At 46.9% G+C, this 17784-nt stretch overlaps 2 protein-coding genes across 5 annotated transcripts in view; both read left to right on the top strand.

The window, feature by feature from the left end:
* Positions 1 to 17784, top strand: part of SMIM18 (small integral membrane protein 18) — a 290872-nt gene that overhangs the window by 154116 nt on the left and 118972 nt on the right. The gene's annotated exons all lie outside the window — the stretch shown is intronic.
* The window catches only part of RBPMS (RNA binding protein, mRNA processing factor), a 275699-nt gene that overhangs the window by 245546 nt on the left and 12369 nt on the right, over positions 1 to 17784 (top strand). For all 4 annotated transcript variants that reach the window (XR_010091264.1, XR_010091263.1, XM_063458731.1 and 1 more), the window contains one exon: positions 5328 to 5397. Coding sequence is in view for 2 of the 4 variants with exons in the window: in XM_063458731.1 (XP_063314801.1) it covers positions 5328 to 5390 (63 nt within the window). In the remaining 2 variants the exon portion in view is untranslated. The remainder of the gene's footprint in view (positions 1 to 5327; positions 5398 to 17784) is intronic.

Here is a 17784-nt window from a genome sequence, read left to right as displayed (position 1 = left end):
TGCAGCTCGCACTCCGGTCTTTGTATCCGGACGGTCGGGAAGGCCCTGCGAGATTCGGGCTTGGCTGACGCCTGGAGAGTGCTCCATCCTGAAGACAAAGACTACTCGTTTTACTCACAGGTCCACCACGGTCACAGCCGCCTGGACTATATCCTGATTGCTCAGGAATACCTGCACCTCCTTCTGACCTGCGACATCCAGACAACAATTTGGTCAGACCATGCCCCGGTTCTAGCCACGCTGCGCTCACCCTTGTTTAAACCAAGTGACAGACAATGGAGACTGAATGAACAGGTGCTTGGGGATCCAGTTGTGTGCACAGACACGAGAGAGGTCATTCGGCGCTACTTCCTAGAAAACCCGGCTACGGACACCTCTCCACAAGTTCGATGGGAAGCTCACAAATGTGTCCTCCGCGGCCACTTTATTAAGACCTGCACAAGACGCAAACGGGAACAAAATCACGCACTGAAGGACCTACACAAACATACAGCGCAGCTGGAAATAGTACACAGAGCCGAACCGACTGAAGACAATCTCTGCCCCCTGCTAGAGGCGAGGAGGAACCTACGTTCCCTCTTGTCCCGGAACCTGACGCACACACTCCGCAAATCCCGGAGATTCTTCTATGAGAACTCAAACAAATGCGGTCGCCTGTTGGCCCGCATGCTCCGCAAGAAACGGAGGGAGTCCCGCATTACTCTCCTGCAAAAGGCTAATTCGCCCCCCGAGCGGAGGCCACAAGCCATTATGAAAGAATTTGGAGAGTTCTATGCGAAACTGTACAACCTACCGAAGGAGGTAGGAGCGGAGGCAAAACTACGGAGACGTGCCGACATTCAAGAATACCTGGAACAACATCTCACCCAGAAACTCACGCAGACCCAAGCCGAGGACCTGGACGCCCCCATCACCCTAGAGGAGCTCAAAGGCTTCCCGGTGGGATATCTGCGGACATTTGAGGAGCTGCTCATGCCCGAACTACTGACAAGCCTTAATTCGTTGCTGGATGGTGGGAGGTTCCCGGAGGACACTTTGATGGCCACAGTAGCGGTGGTCCCCAAAGAGGGTAAGGACCCCACGTCCTGCGCCAGCTATCGACCTATCTCCCTCCTTAATGCGGACCTTAAGCTTTTCACGAAGATCCTGGCCCGCCGTGTGGGGGAGGTTGCACCAGATCTGGTGCACCCGGACCAAACAGGTTTCATCCCAGGACGCGAGGCGAAAGATAATACGACCAGAGCCCTCAATATCATCCATTCCGCTAAAACCACCTCCCGAGGGGGCCTCCTGCTCTCCACCGACGCCGAGAAGGCTTTTGACAGAGTCGACTGGCAATTCATGGAAGAAACCCTCCAGGCTATGGGTTTCGGCCCCAACATCTGATCATGGATAGCAGCCCTATATACGTCCCCGAAGGCCCGCCTGAGGATTAACGGAGCACTATCCCCTGCTTTCCCCATCAGCAATGGCACGCGGCAGGGGTGCCCCCTGTCCCCCCTCCTGTTTGCCCTCACGCTAGAGCCCTTTCTGGCGGCGGTCAGACAGGATGGGGTTATTACGGGAATAAAAGTAGCCAAATCGGAACACAAAGTGGCCGCTTATGCGGATGACTTGCTCTTCTTTATCGGCAATCCGATAGTCACGCTTCCCAACCTGCTACGGTCCTTTCAAACGTATGGAGCACTCTCCAACCTGCGCCTGAATACAGAGAAATCCGAGGCTCTGCCCTTGGAGCTCCCCCCCGGCCTAACAACCCATCTGAGAGCTAACTTCCCATTTCGTTGGTGCACGCAACGCATTAAATACCTCGGCATCTGGCTGATGAGTGATCTAGCAAAGATGTACACAGAAAACTTCCTTCCCCTCCTACGGACACTGGCCGCGGACATGAAAAGATGGGGGGGATCCTGTATATCATGGTTCGGGAGGATAAACGCGGTGAAGATGAACCTCCTACCGCGCCTCCTATACTTATTTCAGACGATCCCCATCAAAATCCCCAAAACCTTCTTCAACGAGATGTCCACGGCCATCAACCGCTTCGTCTGGGCTTCGGGAGTAGCCAGACTCCGATACACGCACCTGATTAGACCAAAACGCCAGGGTGGGGTGGCACTTCCCTCGATTCAAATATACTACCAGGCAGCTCACCTCCTCAGGGTGATAGAATGGCACGTGCCGGACACTGATAAACAATGGGTTAGTCTAGAGCGAGCTGCTTCCAAGGAGCGCTTGCCCTGGATTACCTGGTTACCAAAACCCGCACAGACTAAAGAAATCCGGTCTCACCCACTCATTGGAGCTACCCTACAGATCTGGGCGACTCTACGGTACAAGCTCGACCTCACCACCAACCCTAATCCGCTGACCCCAGTGATCTATAATCCAGCGATTGCAGGCGGTTTGGCCCCCGGGGACATCATCGGCTTGGGTAACCCGAACGCCCCATGTCTTGGCGACTGGTGTGCAGACACACGTCTGAAATCTTTCGAGACACTAACCTCCTCAACACCTCCAACGGGGCTAACCCGTTTCCGATACCAACAGATCCGACACTACCACAGCTCCCTCCAGGGAAAGCAACTACTATTCAGGAAAAAGACGGGCTTTGAGACCCTCTGTACGGAGGGACGACATCTTCCACGGGGTATCTCCACGCTGTACTCCATGATATTGCAGGCTACCAGGCTCCCCCCTGCGAGATACCAATCTAAATGGGAACAAGTCACGGGGACTACCCTCTCTGAAATGGAATGGGAGAAAATACACGTCCTCGCCCATCAGGGTACGACCAGTGCGAAACTTCAAGAAACCAATTACAAGCTCATGACGAACTGGTATCGGACCCCTCATAGGCTTTTCCAGATGGGGTTGCTGCCATCGGCTAGGTGCTGGAGATGTGGAGCGGACGATGGCACGGACCTACACATCTGGTGGTCTTGCCCCCCCATCGAGGCATTCTGGCGACAAGTACACGAGAAACTACGCGAGATCCTTGACTCCGACATACCACTGCAACCCCTACCGATGCTACTCCACCACTCCACGATGCCCCTTGGAGCCTACAAGAGATCTCTTACGCGACACTTCCTAAACGCAGCCAAGAGCCTAATTCCCACCCGCTGGAAATCCACAACAACCCCCACCATAGCTAACTGGATGGAAGCAGTAGAAGAGATATACAGTATGGAGAGCCTCACAGCTGACCTACAGGGGACGGCGGAAAAGTGCGCCCGGCTTTGGGCCCCCTGGATCGAATACATGGCTCGTGTACCGGCGGGTTCCCGGAGACGTGGGGCCGAATAGACGGGAGTGTGGGTGGACTCGGGTTGTTGGGCTATGGGCCGGGGTGTCGCTGGCGGACCCTCCCCCTGGTTTCCTCCCTGCTGCTGCCGACCCTCTCTCCCCCCCCTTGTAATCCCTCCCCATCTGACCTATACTACCTTGCCCATGCAACAGTCCCCCCACTGTATGGCCCTCTGACCTAGCTATGGTTACGGATGTAACATACTGTATATAGACGACGAATCTACCCGCCTTCACTTGAGTTGTATGGATCAAGGTGCCTACCCACACCACCGGGCACCTAATTGACGCTGACAAGTCCTGACAAGGGACCCTTGACCACTCAGACTTACCCCCGACCTGTTTCTCTCTCCCTCCCCCCCCCCCTCCCCCCCCCATAGGGGGACAGACAGAGACCGACTAGGGACAATATAGTTGCGCAGTTGCGCCTGTTCAGGGCATCTCCAATTAGGGTTTCAGCAGGGTGACAGTTCCAACATTGACCTAAGCGATTAGTCAACCAAGCTAACATACACCTGGGCTTAAGTTTGAAATTATGTAATAAAGCTGAGTTGGGTGGCATATGAGACCTATCAGGCAATCTCTGTGTTATAAGCACGACCCCCTAAGCTGAAAAAGGTCCTATGTATCCCACCTGACTCTGGGTGACTAAGCTGAGCCTCCCCTTTACAAGACGGGGCTGAAAATCCCTGGTTGAGACTCCTGTTCCCTCAATGTTGAGGAGAACACCCAACCCGCTTTGTTCACCTATGTCGATATACTACTCCCACTATGTATGTTTACTCATTTTCCCTTATAACTGCTTATATGTTTGTTATGTTATAATGTCTTGATAAAATCTAAATAAACACTCAGATTGTCAAAAAAAAAAAGTTCAGTTGCAGCTCGCGGTGTTTCCTATACATTATTAACAGGTGGTTGTTTTCAATCTTGGATATATCTTAGACTATTGTTTAGCATACGTTGACATTTCAGGTGCACAGATTGCTGTTAATTGGCTCTAACCGTAACTGCAATTGTATACAAGTAGAGAACAAATGTTTATTTACAGGAGATTCTAACATGTTTTGCAGATGATTACCTTGCATGTGTCCCAGCTTTGGGGAGACGGTTCCACTCGTTTCAGACTTTTGTAATTGTGTTTATAAATTTGATCATGTGCATTACGTTCCTATTCTTGATTTACTTAGGATTGCCATATTCACCATGTTTTTCTGGACACACATAATTTCATCATGTTGATTGGCAGCACATGAAAATGCTGCCCTGTATTGTGATTAATGTATATGCTGCAGTATTCCCGATTGATTTATCATCTGATTTACTACCTGCAGCATTTGACTTCTACATACTGCAGGACAGCATTTTCTGCATGTTGCCCATCAATTTGTATAAATGACATGTGTCCCAGAAAGCATGGTGGATGTGGCATCCCTAGACCTACTCAATTATAAAATTAGCTTTTAATAGGTCATGCAGTCCTTAAAGGGGTACAGTCACTTACTAATGTTATTAAATCAATATCTCCGTATCCTGCAACTGGGCACTTCCATCTTAACTCCCTGTCAATCATTGTTATAGGCAATGTACTTTGCAGCTGACAATCAGCAAAGAGAAAACATTTAGAGAAGAGAAGACATTAAACGATTGTTCGATTGCTCTTCCTCATTTGTGATACGTGCGCTGGCTGGCCGTTGATTGAACTGTAATATTATGGAATTTGCTAAATCTTTAATATAAACTTAAAAGAAAGTGGAGAACTATGTTAAAAAGAAGGTTTACACGAATTATAGACGATTCTCAATTTTTTATTCAATAGTGTAAATTCAAGGGAAGTTATAGTACCCCTTTAAATTTTCTCACTAATGGCACAGTATCTCACCATGGTCCCTGAAACTCACCAACTTGGCTAACTCAACGCATGGATATATGTAGAATAATATGAATTTTATATGTTTCTACCAGTTAATGTTTATACAAGTGTGTAAATAATATCAACATGTGTTGTATTTTTAAAGGTTCGCTGGATCCCACCCTCAGATGCTACTTCTCAGGGATGGAAGTCCCGCCAGTTCTGCTGAGTAATGTGTAAGTATTATTTTATTTTATTCTTTGTGCATTTTATTTTTAGAGTTTAGATTTTACAGACTGTACATATATGTATGTAAAACGTACAAAAGAACTCTTTTGGTTACTTGGAATGCCTTTGACAAAGAACTTTGTCTACACCAATTTAAAACAAGCATGCCAAACCAGCATGGACTGCAGCCCGTGCTGCCGCTCATAGTTTTGCCTAACAATGTTTGATACCGTATTATTTTTATATAAGTTCACTAATATTTTATGTACTTTTAGTTTGTATAAACATATGACCGCTACCTCTATCTGGCTCCGCAAGCTGACAGCCAGTCACCATGCCCTGTTATTTACCCCCACCCCCTTCCCCTCTATTTTAACGTGCTCCTTCCCCTAATAAGCGAGCTAGCGCTCTAAGGCACGTTAATCAGCCGACCTAGCTGGCACAACTACCTACTGGCTAACCGCCAAGTCAGAATTAGGTTCTTACATACCCTATGATAACTTGTATTAATTAACACGCGCCCTAAGCGGTATTACTCTAAGACATAGCCTTATAACCTGAAACCCTTGAGGGTGCATATGCAACTAATCAGCAACCTCCCATTACTAGTTAGTCTAACAGCTCGTGCAGTCATGAGGAATTTAAGCTAGAAAATTACAAAACTGGGTTTATAGTAAGCATGTGATGCTGTTGTTGTTGAACAATGTGATCTCTGATGAATACCTTTACTGCACACAATGTGACCTGTTGATCTTGATTACCCGCAAAAAAAACAAAAAAAAACATGCCTAAAGATAAACTGCCAAAATATTGCACATCACAGCAACAGTGGGACTGCATCTAAAAACATGTCAATTTGAGGAGAACGCGTTAGACACAGGATAATATTTTATCCGCAAAACACAAATCCCTGTGGAGATGGTGAGTTATTATGTAGTGGCATGATGCATCATGCTTGTGCAATGAGATTACATCATTTGAACCGCTATCACCACATAACAAAATCCACGACTGATGTTACATTATTATATAGTAATAATAGTTTCAAAAGCAATACTGTCAAATTTAATCACAGAAATACAAATTACTGTCCAAATATTTTTTTTCTCCTAAGGAGACAGACTAAAAGTGAGTGTGTTCTCTTATTGATGTAAATAATTCACTTTATTCTTTGCAGTTAGTGTATAACAGATGAAGCTGTGGACATAGCCAACCATCTTGGTTATCACATTTTTCTATGCTATGTTTTACTGTTTATGAAAAAAAATCCCTATTTCAGCCAGGCTGGCACCTTTTTTTTTTTTAAACCGATTAAAAAAAAAACTTGTTCAAAATATTTTTTTTCCATTAGCCTACCTGCATTCCTTGTTCACCATTCACCCAACACAATTGGAGTATCTGAAACAAAAACATGCTTTGTTGCATGTATTGACCCCTTCTTGACAAGGGTTAGGCAAATTCCTTTAGATCATGACAGCCCTAGCATGTCATCTATCGTGAAGGAGTTACATTTGTATTTATTTTTCTATGTTCACCCTGTACGAGTTTTTCTTCCCTTAATTCACGTTTTCCTTTTATGTTATTTGTAGTTTTAAGGACTTTAAAATGCAAAAAGGAAAAATGTTTTGAGTCCTTATTGGAAAGTCGGCAGTGGTGTCTTGCTCTCTGTAATTTAACCACAATTTAACTGCAATGTTTCGACATGTACCCGGGTCTTTGAAGTTGTGGTATCCATTAAAGTTGCTTAACGTATCACAGTGAGTGCCTGAGATTTTTTTTCTTGACACATGTTCTATGGGGTATGCTGACCCATACTCAATTAGCCCCCTGTGATTTTTTATTTTTATTTTTTTTAATTCTTTATTGTGCAGAATATCGTGCAAGGTATAACAACAGCTCTTGCACTGCCACAACAGCAGATGCAAGTACATTGGATTTAACATAGCACAAACAAAGGCATGGAATTAAAGGACCACTATAGGCACCCAGACCACTTCAGCTTAATGAAGTGGTCTGGGTGCCAGGTCCATCTAGGATTAACCCTTTCTTCTATAAACATAGCAGTTTCAGAGAAACTGCTATGTTTACTTTAGGGTTAATCCAGCCTCTAATGGCTGTCTCATTGACAGCCGCAAGAGGTGCTTCCGCGCTTCTCACTGTGATTTTCACAGTGAGAAGACGCCAGCGTCCATAGGAAAGCATTGTGAATGCTTTCCTATGGACTGGCTGAATGCGCGCGCGCCTCGTGCCGCGCATGCCCATTCAGCCGATGACGAGGAGCAGGAGAGTCCCCCGCCCGGCGCTGGAAAAAGAGGTAAATTTAACCCCTTCCACCCCCTAGAGCCCGGCGCCCTCAGGGCACTATAGTGCCAGGAAAACAAGAGTGTTTTTCTGGCCCTATAGTGGTCCTTTAACAAACAGCACATTCTTTTATAGTGGGAAATAGAAAAAATGCAGGCTAGTATGTCGCTCAGATGCGGGAGATAGGGAAATGGAGTTGCATAGTCTGTTATATTGCCTGTTCGATCTATCGCCTCCTATGAAAGAGTAGGTAGGTGCAGTTAGTGACAGTTTGACGCGGTATAGGTCTTTTGCCTCTTGGTTAGTAGATAGGAAGTCAATGTGGGTCTATATGTACATGAGGCTGGCACCCACTGGGTGACACGATGGGTTGGGGGGGCTGAGGAAGGGGGACAGGGGCTGAAGAAGGGGGACGGGGCTGAGGAGGTGGATAAAAAAGTGTATTCCCTCCCTCCCAGGGTCTTACCTTCGGCCAGGGAGGGGTGGGCAGGAGCCAGCAGACAACATACAGCAGCCAGTGAAGTCGGCCTCTCCTGATGATGTCAGGAGGAGGGGACGTGACTTCCTCTACTCTTCTCCCAGACTCCCCAGCGGTCCTGGGAGAAGAGCAGTGAAAGTCATGCTCCACATCCTCCTGACATCATCAGGAGAGGCCGGCCGATTCCATTGGCTGCTGTATGCTGTCTGCAGATAGAGGGAGGGGATTCAGATTTTTGCTGGATGCGGGCGGCCCTGGATTTAGGGCGGCCTGGGGGGCAATTGCCTCTTTGCCCCACGCCCCTGGATGACACTGACATATAGTGGCACTGGCTCTGTGTACTGGGACAACAGACACCATACTGCTATGAAATATTCCAAGGTGCTCCTGATAATAGCAGATAGTAGACTATAGTTAGGTCCCATCAATCAGGACCATTTTCTTGTACTCTGTTTTGGTCTGGTCTTGTTCCAAAAAAAATTGTCACGATATTGAATAAGTTAATTGTAACAATAGCATCACTGCCATCAGTTAATTAATAGGCCCCCTCACAATAGCAAAAAATAACAAATTATGTATATGTTCCATTTGTCCGAATAGACAAATAACATATGACTGTGTGACTGAAAAGATCAAAGAACAAATTGCACGACCCACAAAATTTAATCAGACATTTCAATCTTTGTTCATTCATTCATGATGAAATAGTGTGTGTTGGGGGGTGCTTACAGAATGGTCCTCCAACATACCCACTGTGCCAACTGTTAGGGTAAAGGGGTACTGTAGGCACCACAACAACTTTAACTTAATGAAGCAGGATCATTCCCCTGCAGTCTCAATGCTCAATTCTCTTTCTCTATTATTTAGGAGATAAATTACTCTATTTATACAGCCCTAGCCGCACCTTCCTGCATGTGACTTCCTACACAGTGTCTTCCTACACATTTCCGGTAATGTAAGATGTGATGTTAAAACTTCCTTTATTGCACAATCTGTTTAATTTAGAATTTCTTATCTCTTGCTCTGTTAATAGCCAGTTAGAGCATGCAAGAGACTCCTGTGGGTGATTTTAGTTCAAGTAACAGAGCAGGTGATAAAAAACCTCTGAATTCTGTTCTGAAGATCTGGAACCGTGTTTTTTTTTTTATTTTTTTTATTTAGCTGTGTCAGTTACAGCCAGGGGAGGTGTGCCTATAACTGCATAAAACATAACAAGAGTGATTTAACTCCTAAATGTCAGATCATTGAGAAGTGAGACTGCATGAGAATGATCTATACACTAAAACTGCTTCTTTAAGTGTAGGGATAATATGTCTGAAATAAGCCAAAGTTGTTTTGGTTCCCATATTATCCCTTTAATTATCCAAATGTGTGGGCAGCACATATCTCTTTCCCATTTCCTTTGTTTTGGAATTGAACTAAATATAAATCCGTATCTGCTCAATGGTCCTCCATGTCTCTAACCCATGAGTGGTTAATAAAACAAGTAGGTGGAGCATTCAAACCCTTACACGACATACATAATAGTGGGCTAATGTGATGGGCTGTGTCATAAGATGGTGATTGGCTAGAACTACTGTACCAGGAATCAAATTGGAACCCTTCTAATGTCCCCAGAATTATGTTACAGACCTACTATGTTAAGTAAATGTTTTAAATATATATGTATAATGGTCCAAAATATGGTGGACCTTTACACCATGGCAACGTTATATGGATGGTACGCTGTTGAACAAATCATCCTCACAATGCAGTGCATATGGGAAAAAATGCATTAAAAATATTGGCTGTCTACTCAAAATTTGGGGAAAAAATTTAATAAAATTATATGTATTTGAACCAGCAATGCCCTCCTTGTCATATATAACCTCCAGCGGCCATATATATTTGAAAATCCAAAACACGTGCATTTTTCTCACATTTAGTTTATTTTTTGGTGTCTTTTTCGCATTTTTTTTTTCATTTTTTAATTTTATTCACACCTAGTGATTGGTTTTATATATTATTCTAGTATAACAGAAGAAAGTGTACATCTTTTATAATACAATACATATGGCCCCACTAAATAATAAATGACAGTAGAACAGATATTTAGGAACACTAAGGAAAACCAGCTGTATTGTTCTTGACCTCAGAGACCCTTCATCCATAATGGGGAAAAAGGGAAAATTAATTGTATATATTTACAAAATACATGAAACACAAGTTTGTGAGTGTGGTGCAAAATAATTGATACACTTTATCCAAAAGAAAATAAACCCATTTATATTGAGTCTGATGAATGTGAATCTATATTTCTTTGCAAAAAATTGTATTGCGGCAAAACCATATTTGCCATATAATGAAGCTGTGTAAATTCCACATGACTGTCTGGGTTAAAGGTTTGTATCTGTATGTATTGATACAGCATAATCCCTTAATACATTCCAGAACTGTGTATATGGCATTGGAGAGAAACATGTGTGTGATGTCATCACTCTGAAATGAGTGGGGTCACATACCTTGTGTTTCTTTTCAAATTTGTTTTAGTACATTGCTGCCCCCTGTAGAGACATTTTGAACAATAATAAAATGACCGTAATAAGCCAAGTAACATCATATCTGCCTTTACTATAATTTTTAAGCAAACTCCCTTATTTCCTGGAACTGTTTTAAAGAGGCAGTAAAACACATTGTTGTCCTGTGTGTGATCAATGATGCAAATCGTTCGATTTATCACCCAGTCTTTCTGAAATCTAGTTAGCATTTTATACAAATGCTGGCAGGTCACTTTCCTCACTTGTTTCTTTGTCTTTAAGGGGAAAAAAGACACAAAATGTGTGGTTTGGCTGCTGTCTGAATACCATGGTTTATATAGGCTAGATTTTTAAATACCTCTGGAAAGCCCCCCCCCCCTTTTTTTTGGGGGGGGGGGGGGGGTCTCCATTGTGCACTCTATTTTTCATTTGATACTGCTCTCAAGTTGAGTTGGATGGACTCTGAGTTTCTGTATTAGTAAAGCTAGAACAATCACTGAAAAAGTTAGATATATTGTAGTTTAAAGGGCACTATACTGTCAAGAACACAGACATGTATTCCTGAAAGTATAGTTCTAAAACCACCATTTGGGACAGGAAAGGGGATTTATTTACCTTTTTCCAGAGCCGCAAGGGGCTCCTCGCGTCTGGCCCGATTCACATCCTTGGCTGACATCATCAGAATTGATGATCTCAGCCAATGACAATGCTTTCCCATAGGTATGGACAGGGTGTTCTGTTTAGAAAGTTTGCGTGCTAAATGTGGCTTTGGGATGTTGCAATAGCTCAGGCATTTGGCCTGGCTTGAATCTTGGACAGAAAGATGTCACTTTTCTCCTGCTGAAGGGCCACATTCCTAAATGTGCATTGCAGACAGGGGTACTGAGAGTTGTAGTTTAATCGCAGGAGAGACACATATTTTTGAAGGCAAATGCAGGAGATTTAGTTAAAGGACCACTAGACCACTTCAGCTTAACCTGATGCTGTTACTCAACATGGACATTGAATTCAAAGATCATTTGCATACTAAGTTCACACGTGATGCTTTACAGAAAAATTGCAAAGTCTTCCATAGTTACATTAGTCTTGAGCCCCTCGAGTTACCCCTGTTTAGACCATGCCTACATTGTACTGTAGCTGCAATGCCTTACTCAATGCAGTCAATTTATTTATTATTTAGCATTTGCGGAATTGGTTAGTGCAGTGGTTCAAGGCGCCCTTAAAATTTTTATATTTTTTCAAGGCACCCCAAGTCAAAAAAAATTCGAGGTTGTCCCTCAAAATCCCAGACACCCAAAATACACCTGAAACATACTTGCTCCTAAGGTTCCCTCAGACATTCAAACATTCACACAAGCAATTATGTGCCATCACTATCCTGGCGGCTCGTAGTCTATTAGCTCTCAACTGGAAATCCACAATTTGCCCAAACAAAACCCAACTGTGGGACAAAGTACACCAATTCCACATCTATGAACGAATGGCTGTACCCAATTCCAAAACGGCACAGTTGTTTCACACAACATGGGCTCCATGAGTAGAAATGTCTAACCGACAGACTTCGAAAGCTAACCCCTGCTAATTATATATAAATATACGTATGTTTTACTAAGGGTCATACAAACAAATACACCTATCAACCAATTGCAACACGCAAACGGGTCGAATGTTGGTCTGGCTCTGTGAGCAATAACTGCAAAAGCAAATATGCATAACAATCTATGTATGTTAATCTATGCTACCTGACTGTAATTTTTTACCCAACCTGATTCCAACTGTAATGTTTTCCTGTTTTTCTTGGTTGCATACTACTTTTGATTTTATTAAAGACACGGAGGCTCATATTATGCATAACTCTTTCTTTATTTCCTCAGCAGCAAAGATAGAGGAATATAAATATTGTCAAAAAATGAAAGAAAAACTGTATAGGCATAACGGGTAGCCAATCACATGGTAGAGGAAGTGGCTATATAAGTCCTGTGTCTCCCACAATCCCCCTCTTTCTTTGCTGCTTCCTCAGACAGATAAGTGCTTTTGCTTCTCTCTGACTAAGTTTTGATAATCGTTTCCTTGTATTGATTTTTCGTTGTGTACTGTTTATAACTTGTACGGTTTTTTTTTTTTACCTGTTACCGCTAGCGTTCCCCCTGGGACCCCTTAGTGCTCTTCTCCCTCCCGGGGAGTCCTGTAGCCTGCCCTTCCCTCCTCGTGCTTCCGCACGGTTCCCGGCTCTGTGCCTTGCCGCGACCGCTCTATTTTCGGCCGCGGCTGCGCACGCATTCTTCCCCGCTCGCGGGCGGGCTCGGCGGGTCGGGTGCACGAGCCCCTTCCCCCGCCGAGTGCCCGGTCGCGTGCGCCTTCCCTCACGTGCGGCGGCCATCTTGGGCGGACCTCGATCCTTCCCCTGTGCTGCCGTGCGGTCACCTTTGCTTTGCCGGGTCCCCTGGGAACGCTAGACGGTCTGTGTGTATCGCTTTCTGTGGGTTACTCAACCCTTTGCTATCCTTTATTCACCTTAGTGTCATTTAGCGGTTTATTTTCTTTAGCTGCCCACTACAGATTTACATCATGCAGGATAGGGAGGATGGGCCTACAGGTCCCCCTGGGGATTTTCACTCACAGTGCTGAGGGTGCTATGGCCTCCCAAGAGTTTCAGGCCATGCTGGAAGCCACTATGGCCTCCTCCATTCAGAAGGCTATTGCCTCGGCCATGGGGGCTGTTACTACCTCCTTTTCGCAATCCATGCACTCCCTAGTTTTGCCTGCTATGGCCTCCCCCGCCCCTACGGGTGTGGGGTCCCCCTCCCCTGCTCAGACTGTGCCTGGAGCCCGTAAGGCAAAGGCCAAGTCCAAACATGTCGGCTCCCACTCCTCGATGCAGGTTCTACCTGCCATGACTGACACGCTTGAGGCGGTCACAGATGGCGCGCACCCCACGCGCAAAAGAGCCCCTGGCCGGGCTAAAAAGGCTAGATTATGGAAACGGGCTAGAGCCCTTGATGATGGGTCGGATACCGACCGGAGTGTGGAGGAGGAATCCGACTATATGGAGTATGACTCCTTTGATGATGATGAGGTATCTGGGGAGGATTTGCCCCTTACGGGCGTTAACCCATCAGAATCCTCCGCCAAGGCCCGGGGTCCAGTATTAGGCCCCTCTGGGGATGACAAAACGATCCTTGATCCTCAGGGTAATCCCCTGTTCGACCCAGACGACCTGCGTCACCCCCGGTCCGCTGAATGGGTTCCCCCGGATCATATTGCCCAATATGTGGCCAAACGTATCCGCACACCCCTTTCCAGAGAAGGCCGCAATAAGCTACGGGCCGAATGCCCACGCCCTTCTCTCCCGGGCGCTGCGGGCAAAACCCCAGATATTGACCCACAGATTGCCCAGTTCCTGGGTAAGTCGGGCTGGAAGCCCAAAAAGGGTCTTGACAATTCCCTGAAGGGATGCCAGGACAAGATCCTGGATACACTGGGACCCCTCTCGAAGCTATATGAGCTTCTAGATGCTGCTAAAGCTGGGGATTCAGTTTTGGACGTAGACGTGGCCATAGGTTGGGTCCAACGGGCCATATGCTTGCTGGGGAACGCCAATACGGCGATGTCTGCGGAAAGGCGCAAGGCGATACTATTAAAACTAGACCCTAAGCTGGCCACTATGACTGTGGCGGAACCTGACCCGACAGAAGAGGGTTTACTGTTTGGTACCTCCTTCGTGAAAGACATGGGCTCGTATGTCAAGACCTTCACGGCAATTGACAAGGCGCAGGCGAGCATGAAACGCGTGTTCGCGCCTAAGGTTTTCGGAGGGGCCGGGCGTAGCAGGAACCGTCCACCCGGCCGGGGTTTCCGAGGCGCATTCCGCGCCACCAGAGGTTCCTTTTTTCCCTCCCGGGGATTCCAAGACCAAAGAACCCCTCCCTTCTTCCCAGCCAGAGGTCGAGCTTGGGGCTCCAGATACCCCCGCAGTGGTACCACCAGCAGACGTCCTTACGGTGAGTACCCTTTCTTTCCCTCCCGTTCAGGTAGCAGGGAGGCTGGCCTTATTTTACCGAGAGCGGGTGAAGCTCACCTCGGATGCTTGGGTTCTGCAGTGTGTAAAGGGGTATCGCCTAGATTTTGTTTCAGTGCCTGTCCAGTTTTATTCCCCCAGAGAACTGTCCCTTCCACGGGAACAAGACGAGATGATCTCCGCGGAGGTCGGAGAGATGCTCTCCAAGGGCGCTATAGAGGAACTGCCGTTCGCCGCCAAGGGCTTTACGAGCAATCTGTTCCTGGTGCCCAAGAAAGGAGGCGGAGTTCGCCCTGTAATAAATCTTCGTCCCCTCAACGCCTTCCTGCGTTACCAGCACTTCCAGATGGAAGGTATACACTGCCTCAGGGACCTTCTGCGCCAGTCGGACTGGCTAGCCAAACTAGACCTGAAGGACGCTTACTTCACGGTCCCCATTGCTCTAGAATTCAGAGATTATCTCCATTTCACATGGCACGGGCGGCGTTGGCGTTTCACCTGCCTGCCTTTCGGTCTCTCTTCGGCCCCCTGGTGCTTCACCAAGCTTCTGAAGCCTGTGGTGGCGTTCCTCCGTACCCGAGGGGTTCGCCTCATTGTTTACCTGGACGACATTCTGATTTTGTCCCAATCGAAGGAGGATCTCCTTCTACACCTGGAATGGACTACCGCCCTGCTACAGAAGTTGGGTTTTCTGATCAACTGGGACAAATCGGTCTTGGATCCCGCCCAGTCCATAGAGTTCCTGGGGTTCAGAGTGGACTCCGTCCAACAGTTCCTGTTTCTACCGAGTTCCAAGGTGAAGGCCATTCAGAAGGAGATTCGAAGAGCTCTGCGTGTCGCAGACCTGTCCATCAGACAGCTGGCGAGAATAATTGGCCTTCTCGCGGCCTCTATTCAGGCGATCTTCCCGGGCCCACTACACTACCGGGCCCTCCAGCGACTCAAAGGGTCACACCTTCGGTCAGGTCACTCCTACGAGTCTCGGATACGCTTGGACGCAGAGTCCAGAGACGAGCTGGTGTGGTGGTTAGCACACATGGAGGCGTGGAATGGGAGAGCCATCTTCGGCTCCATCCCGGACGTGGTGATCGAATCAGATGCCAGCTTGCACGGCTGGGGTGCTCGTTGTGGCGACGTTTCCACAGGAGGCAGATGGTCCGACGTGGAGAAATTGTTGCACATCAACTGCCTGGAACTCCTGGCTGGGGCTTTCGCGATCCGCAGCCTTACCCCAGGACGGGCGAATTGCTGCGTTCTCCTCAAGATGGACAACGTATCAGCGGTCCGCTACATAAACCACCTGGGGGGTACGAAGTCCAAGATGTTGGCAATTCTGGCGAAAGATTTCTGGCAATTCTGCCTCTTCAACAACGTTTCAGTAACAGCGGAACACATTCCGGGGCTAGACAATTCGGGAGCGGATTGGAATTCCAGACACTTAAGAGACTCTGGAGATTGGCGTCTACACACTTCGGTGTTCCAGAGCCTGGACATGTTGTGGGGAAAGTTCCAGATGGATCTGTTCGCATCTCGACTGAACACTCAACTGCCGAAGTTCTTCAGCTGGAGGCCGGATCCGACAGCGGTGGCGACCGATGCCTTCCTTCAAGAATGGCCGCGGGGTCTGCTATACGCATTCCCTCCATTCAACATGATAGCGCGCACGATCTCGAAACTGGTTCGCCACGACTGTCGTGTAGCGCTAATCACCCCGCTTTGGAGATCTCGACCATGGTTTCCCCGCTTGATGGAGTTGTCGATCGATTATCCTCGGTTGATTCCAATCTTCCAGGACCTCCTTCTAGACCCGGATGGGAACCCACACGGGCTAGTATTACAACACCAGCTACCCCTGATAGCGTGGTTCCTTTCAGGGGACCTTGGATTGTCCCAGACGTTCCGCAGACAACTCTCCTACTCCTCGATAATGCCTGGGCCCCAGGCACACGAACTGCCTATCGAACTTCATGGAGATCGTGGTCTGGTTGGTGCATGGAACAGGCAGTGGATCCCGTATCTGCCCCTTTGCCTTTGATCCTGGAATTCCTCACGTCCCTGTTTGACTCAGGCAAGGCGTACCGCACGATTAACCTCTCCCGCTCGGCTATCTCGGCCGGACACAGGGGTTTGGATGGTTCCCCTGTCGGCAGGCATCCTTTTGTATGTCGTCTTCTCAAGGGTATCCGCCTTGCTCGTCCTCCTCGGCCTCGCTTCTCTGCCTTTTGGGACGTTAACATGATGTTGCAGTTCCTCTCCTCATGGTACCCTAATCAGGAGCTGACTTTGAAACGACTGTCATCCAAGTTGGTGATGTTACTCTGTTTGATCTCTTGCAAGAGGGTCTCTGACGTCAGGGCCATGGATTGGGACGCCATTGCATTCACCCCAGAAGGTGTTACTTTTGATATATCCAGGAGGACTAAATCTGCATCCAAGTCTTTTTCGTATCCCAGGTTCCCTGGCTGTCCGGCGCTCTGTCCGGTGGATTGCCTCAGAGTTTATCTGGATGTCACGAGTTCCCTTCACTCTGCCGATCTACACGATTTGTTCATATCTTTCAAGTCGCCTCATCGACCGGTTTCTACACCTACCCTGGCACGTTGGATACGTGAACTATTATCCTCTGCGGGTATAGACACCTCTGTGTTTACGCCCCATTCTGTACGAGGAGCGATGGCTTCTAAAGCCTCCTCAGTCGGGTGTCGTCTGGAGGATATCATGCGGGCGGCAGATTGGTCCAGAGAATCGACTTTTAGAGAATTCTATTTCAGACCTATTGAACACATCGCATCTCGAGTAGTTGCACAGCTTTGAACTTGCATAATATGAGCCTCCGTGTCTTTAATAAAATTCCCAGATTTTACTAGTAACATGACGTAAAGTCATGATTTTATTAAAGACACGGAGGCGAGTATTATTCCCTCCCGCCCTCCCGGTGTGGAATGGGGATACGAGATGCTTGAGACTCTACGGGTTTTTACTGTTCAATTAGGTATGTATTGATTATATATGTTTATTTATATGATTGGATGGTTTGGTACGTCTTATTATGTTTACTAATTATTTATCTTTTGTATTTCAG

Source organism: Pelobates fuscus, chromosome 6, assembly GCF_036172605.1.
Source record: "Pelobates fuscus isolate aPelFus1 chromosome 6, aPelFus1.pri, whole genome shotgun sequence".
In the NCBI taxonomy this organism is placed as follows: Eukaryota; Metazoa; Chordata; class Amphibia; order Anura; family Pelobatidae; genus Pelobates; species Pelobates fuscus.
The sequence above is the reverse complement of the archived record's forward strand: the minus strand, read 5'-3'. Positions and strand labels throughout refer to the sequence as shown.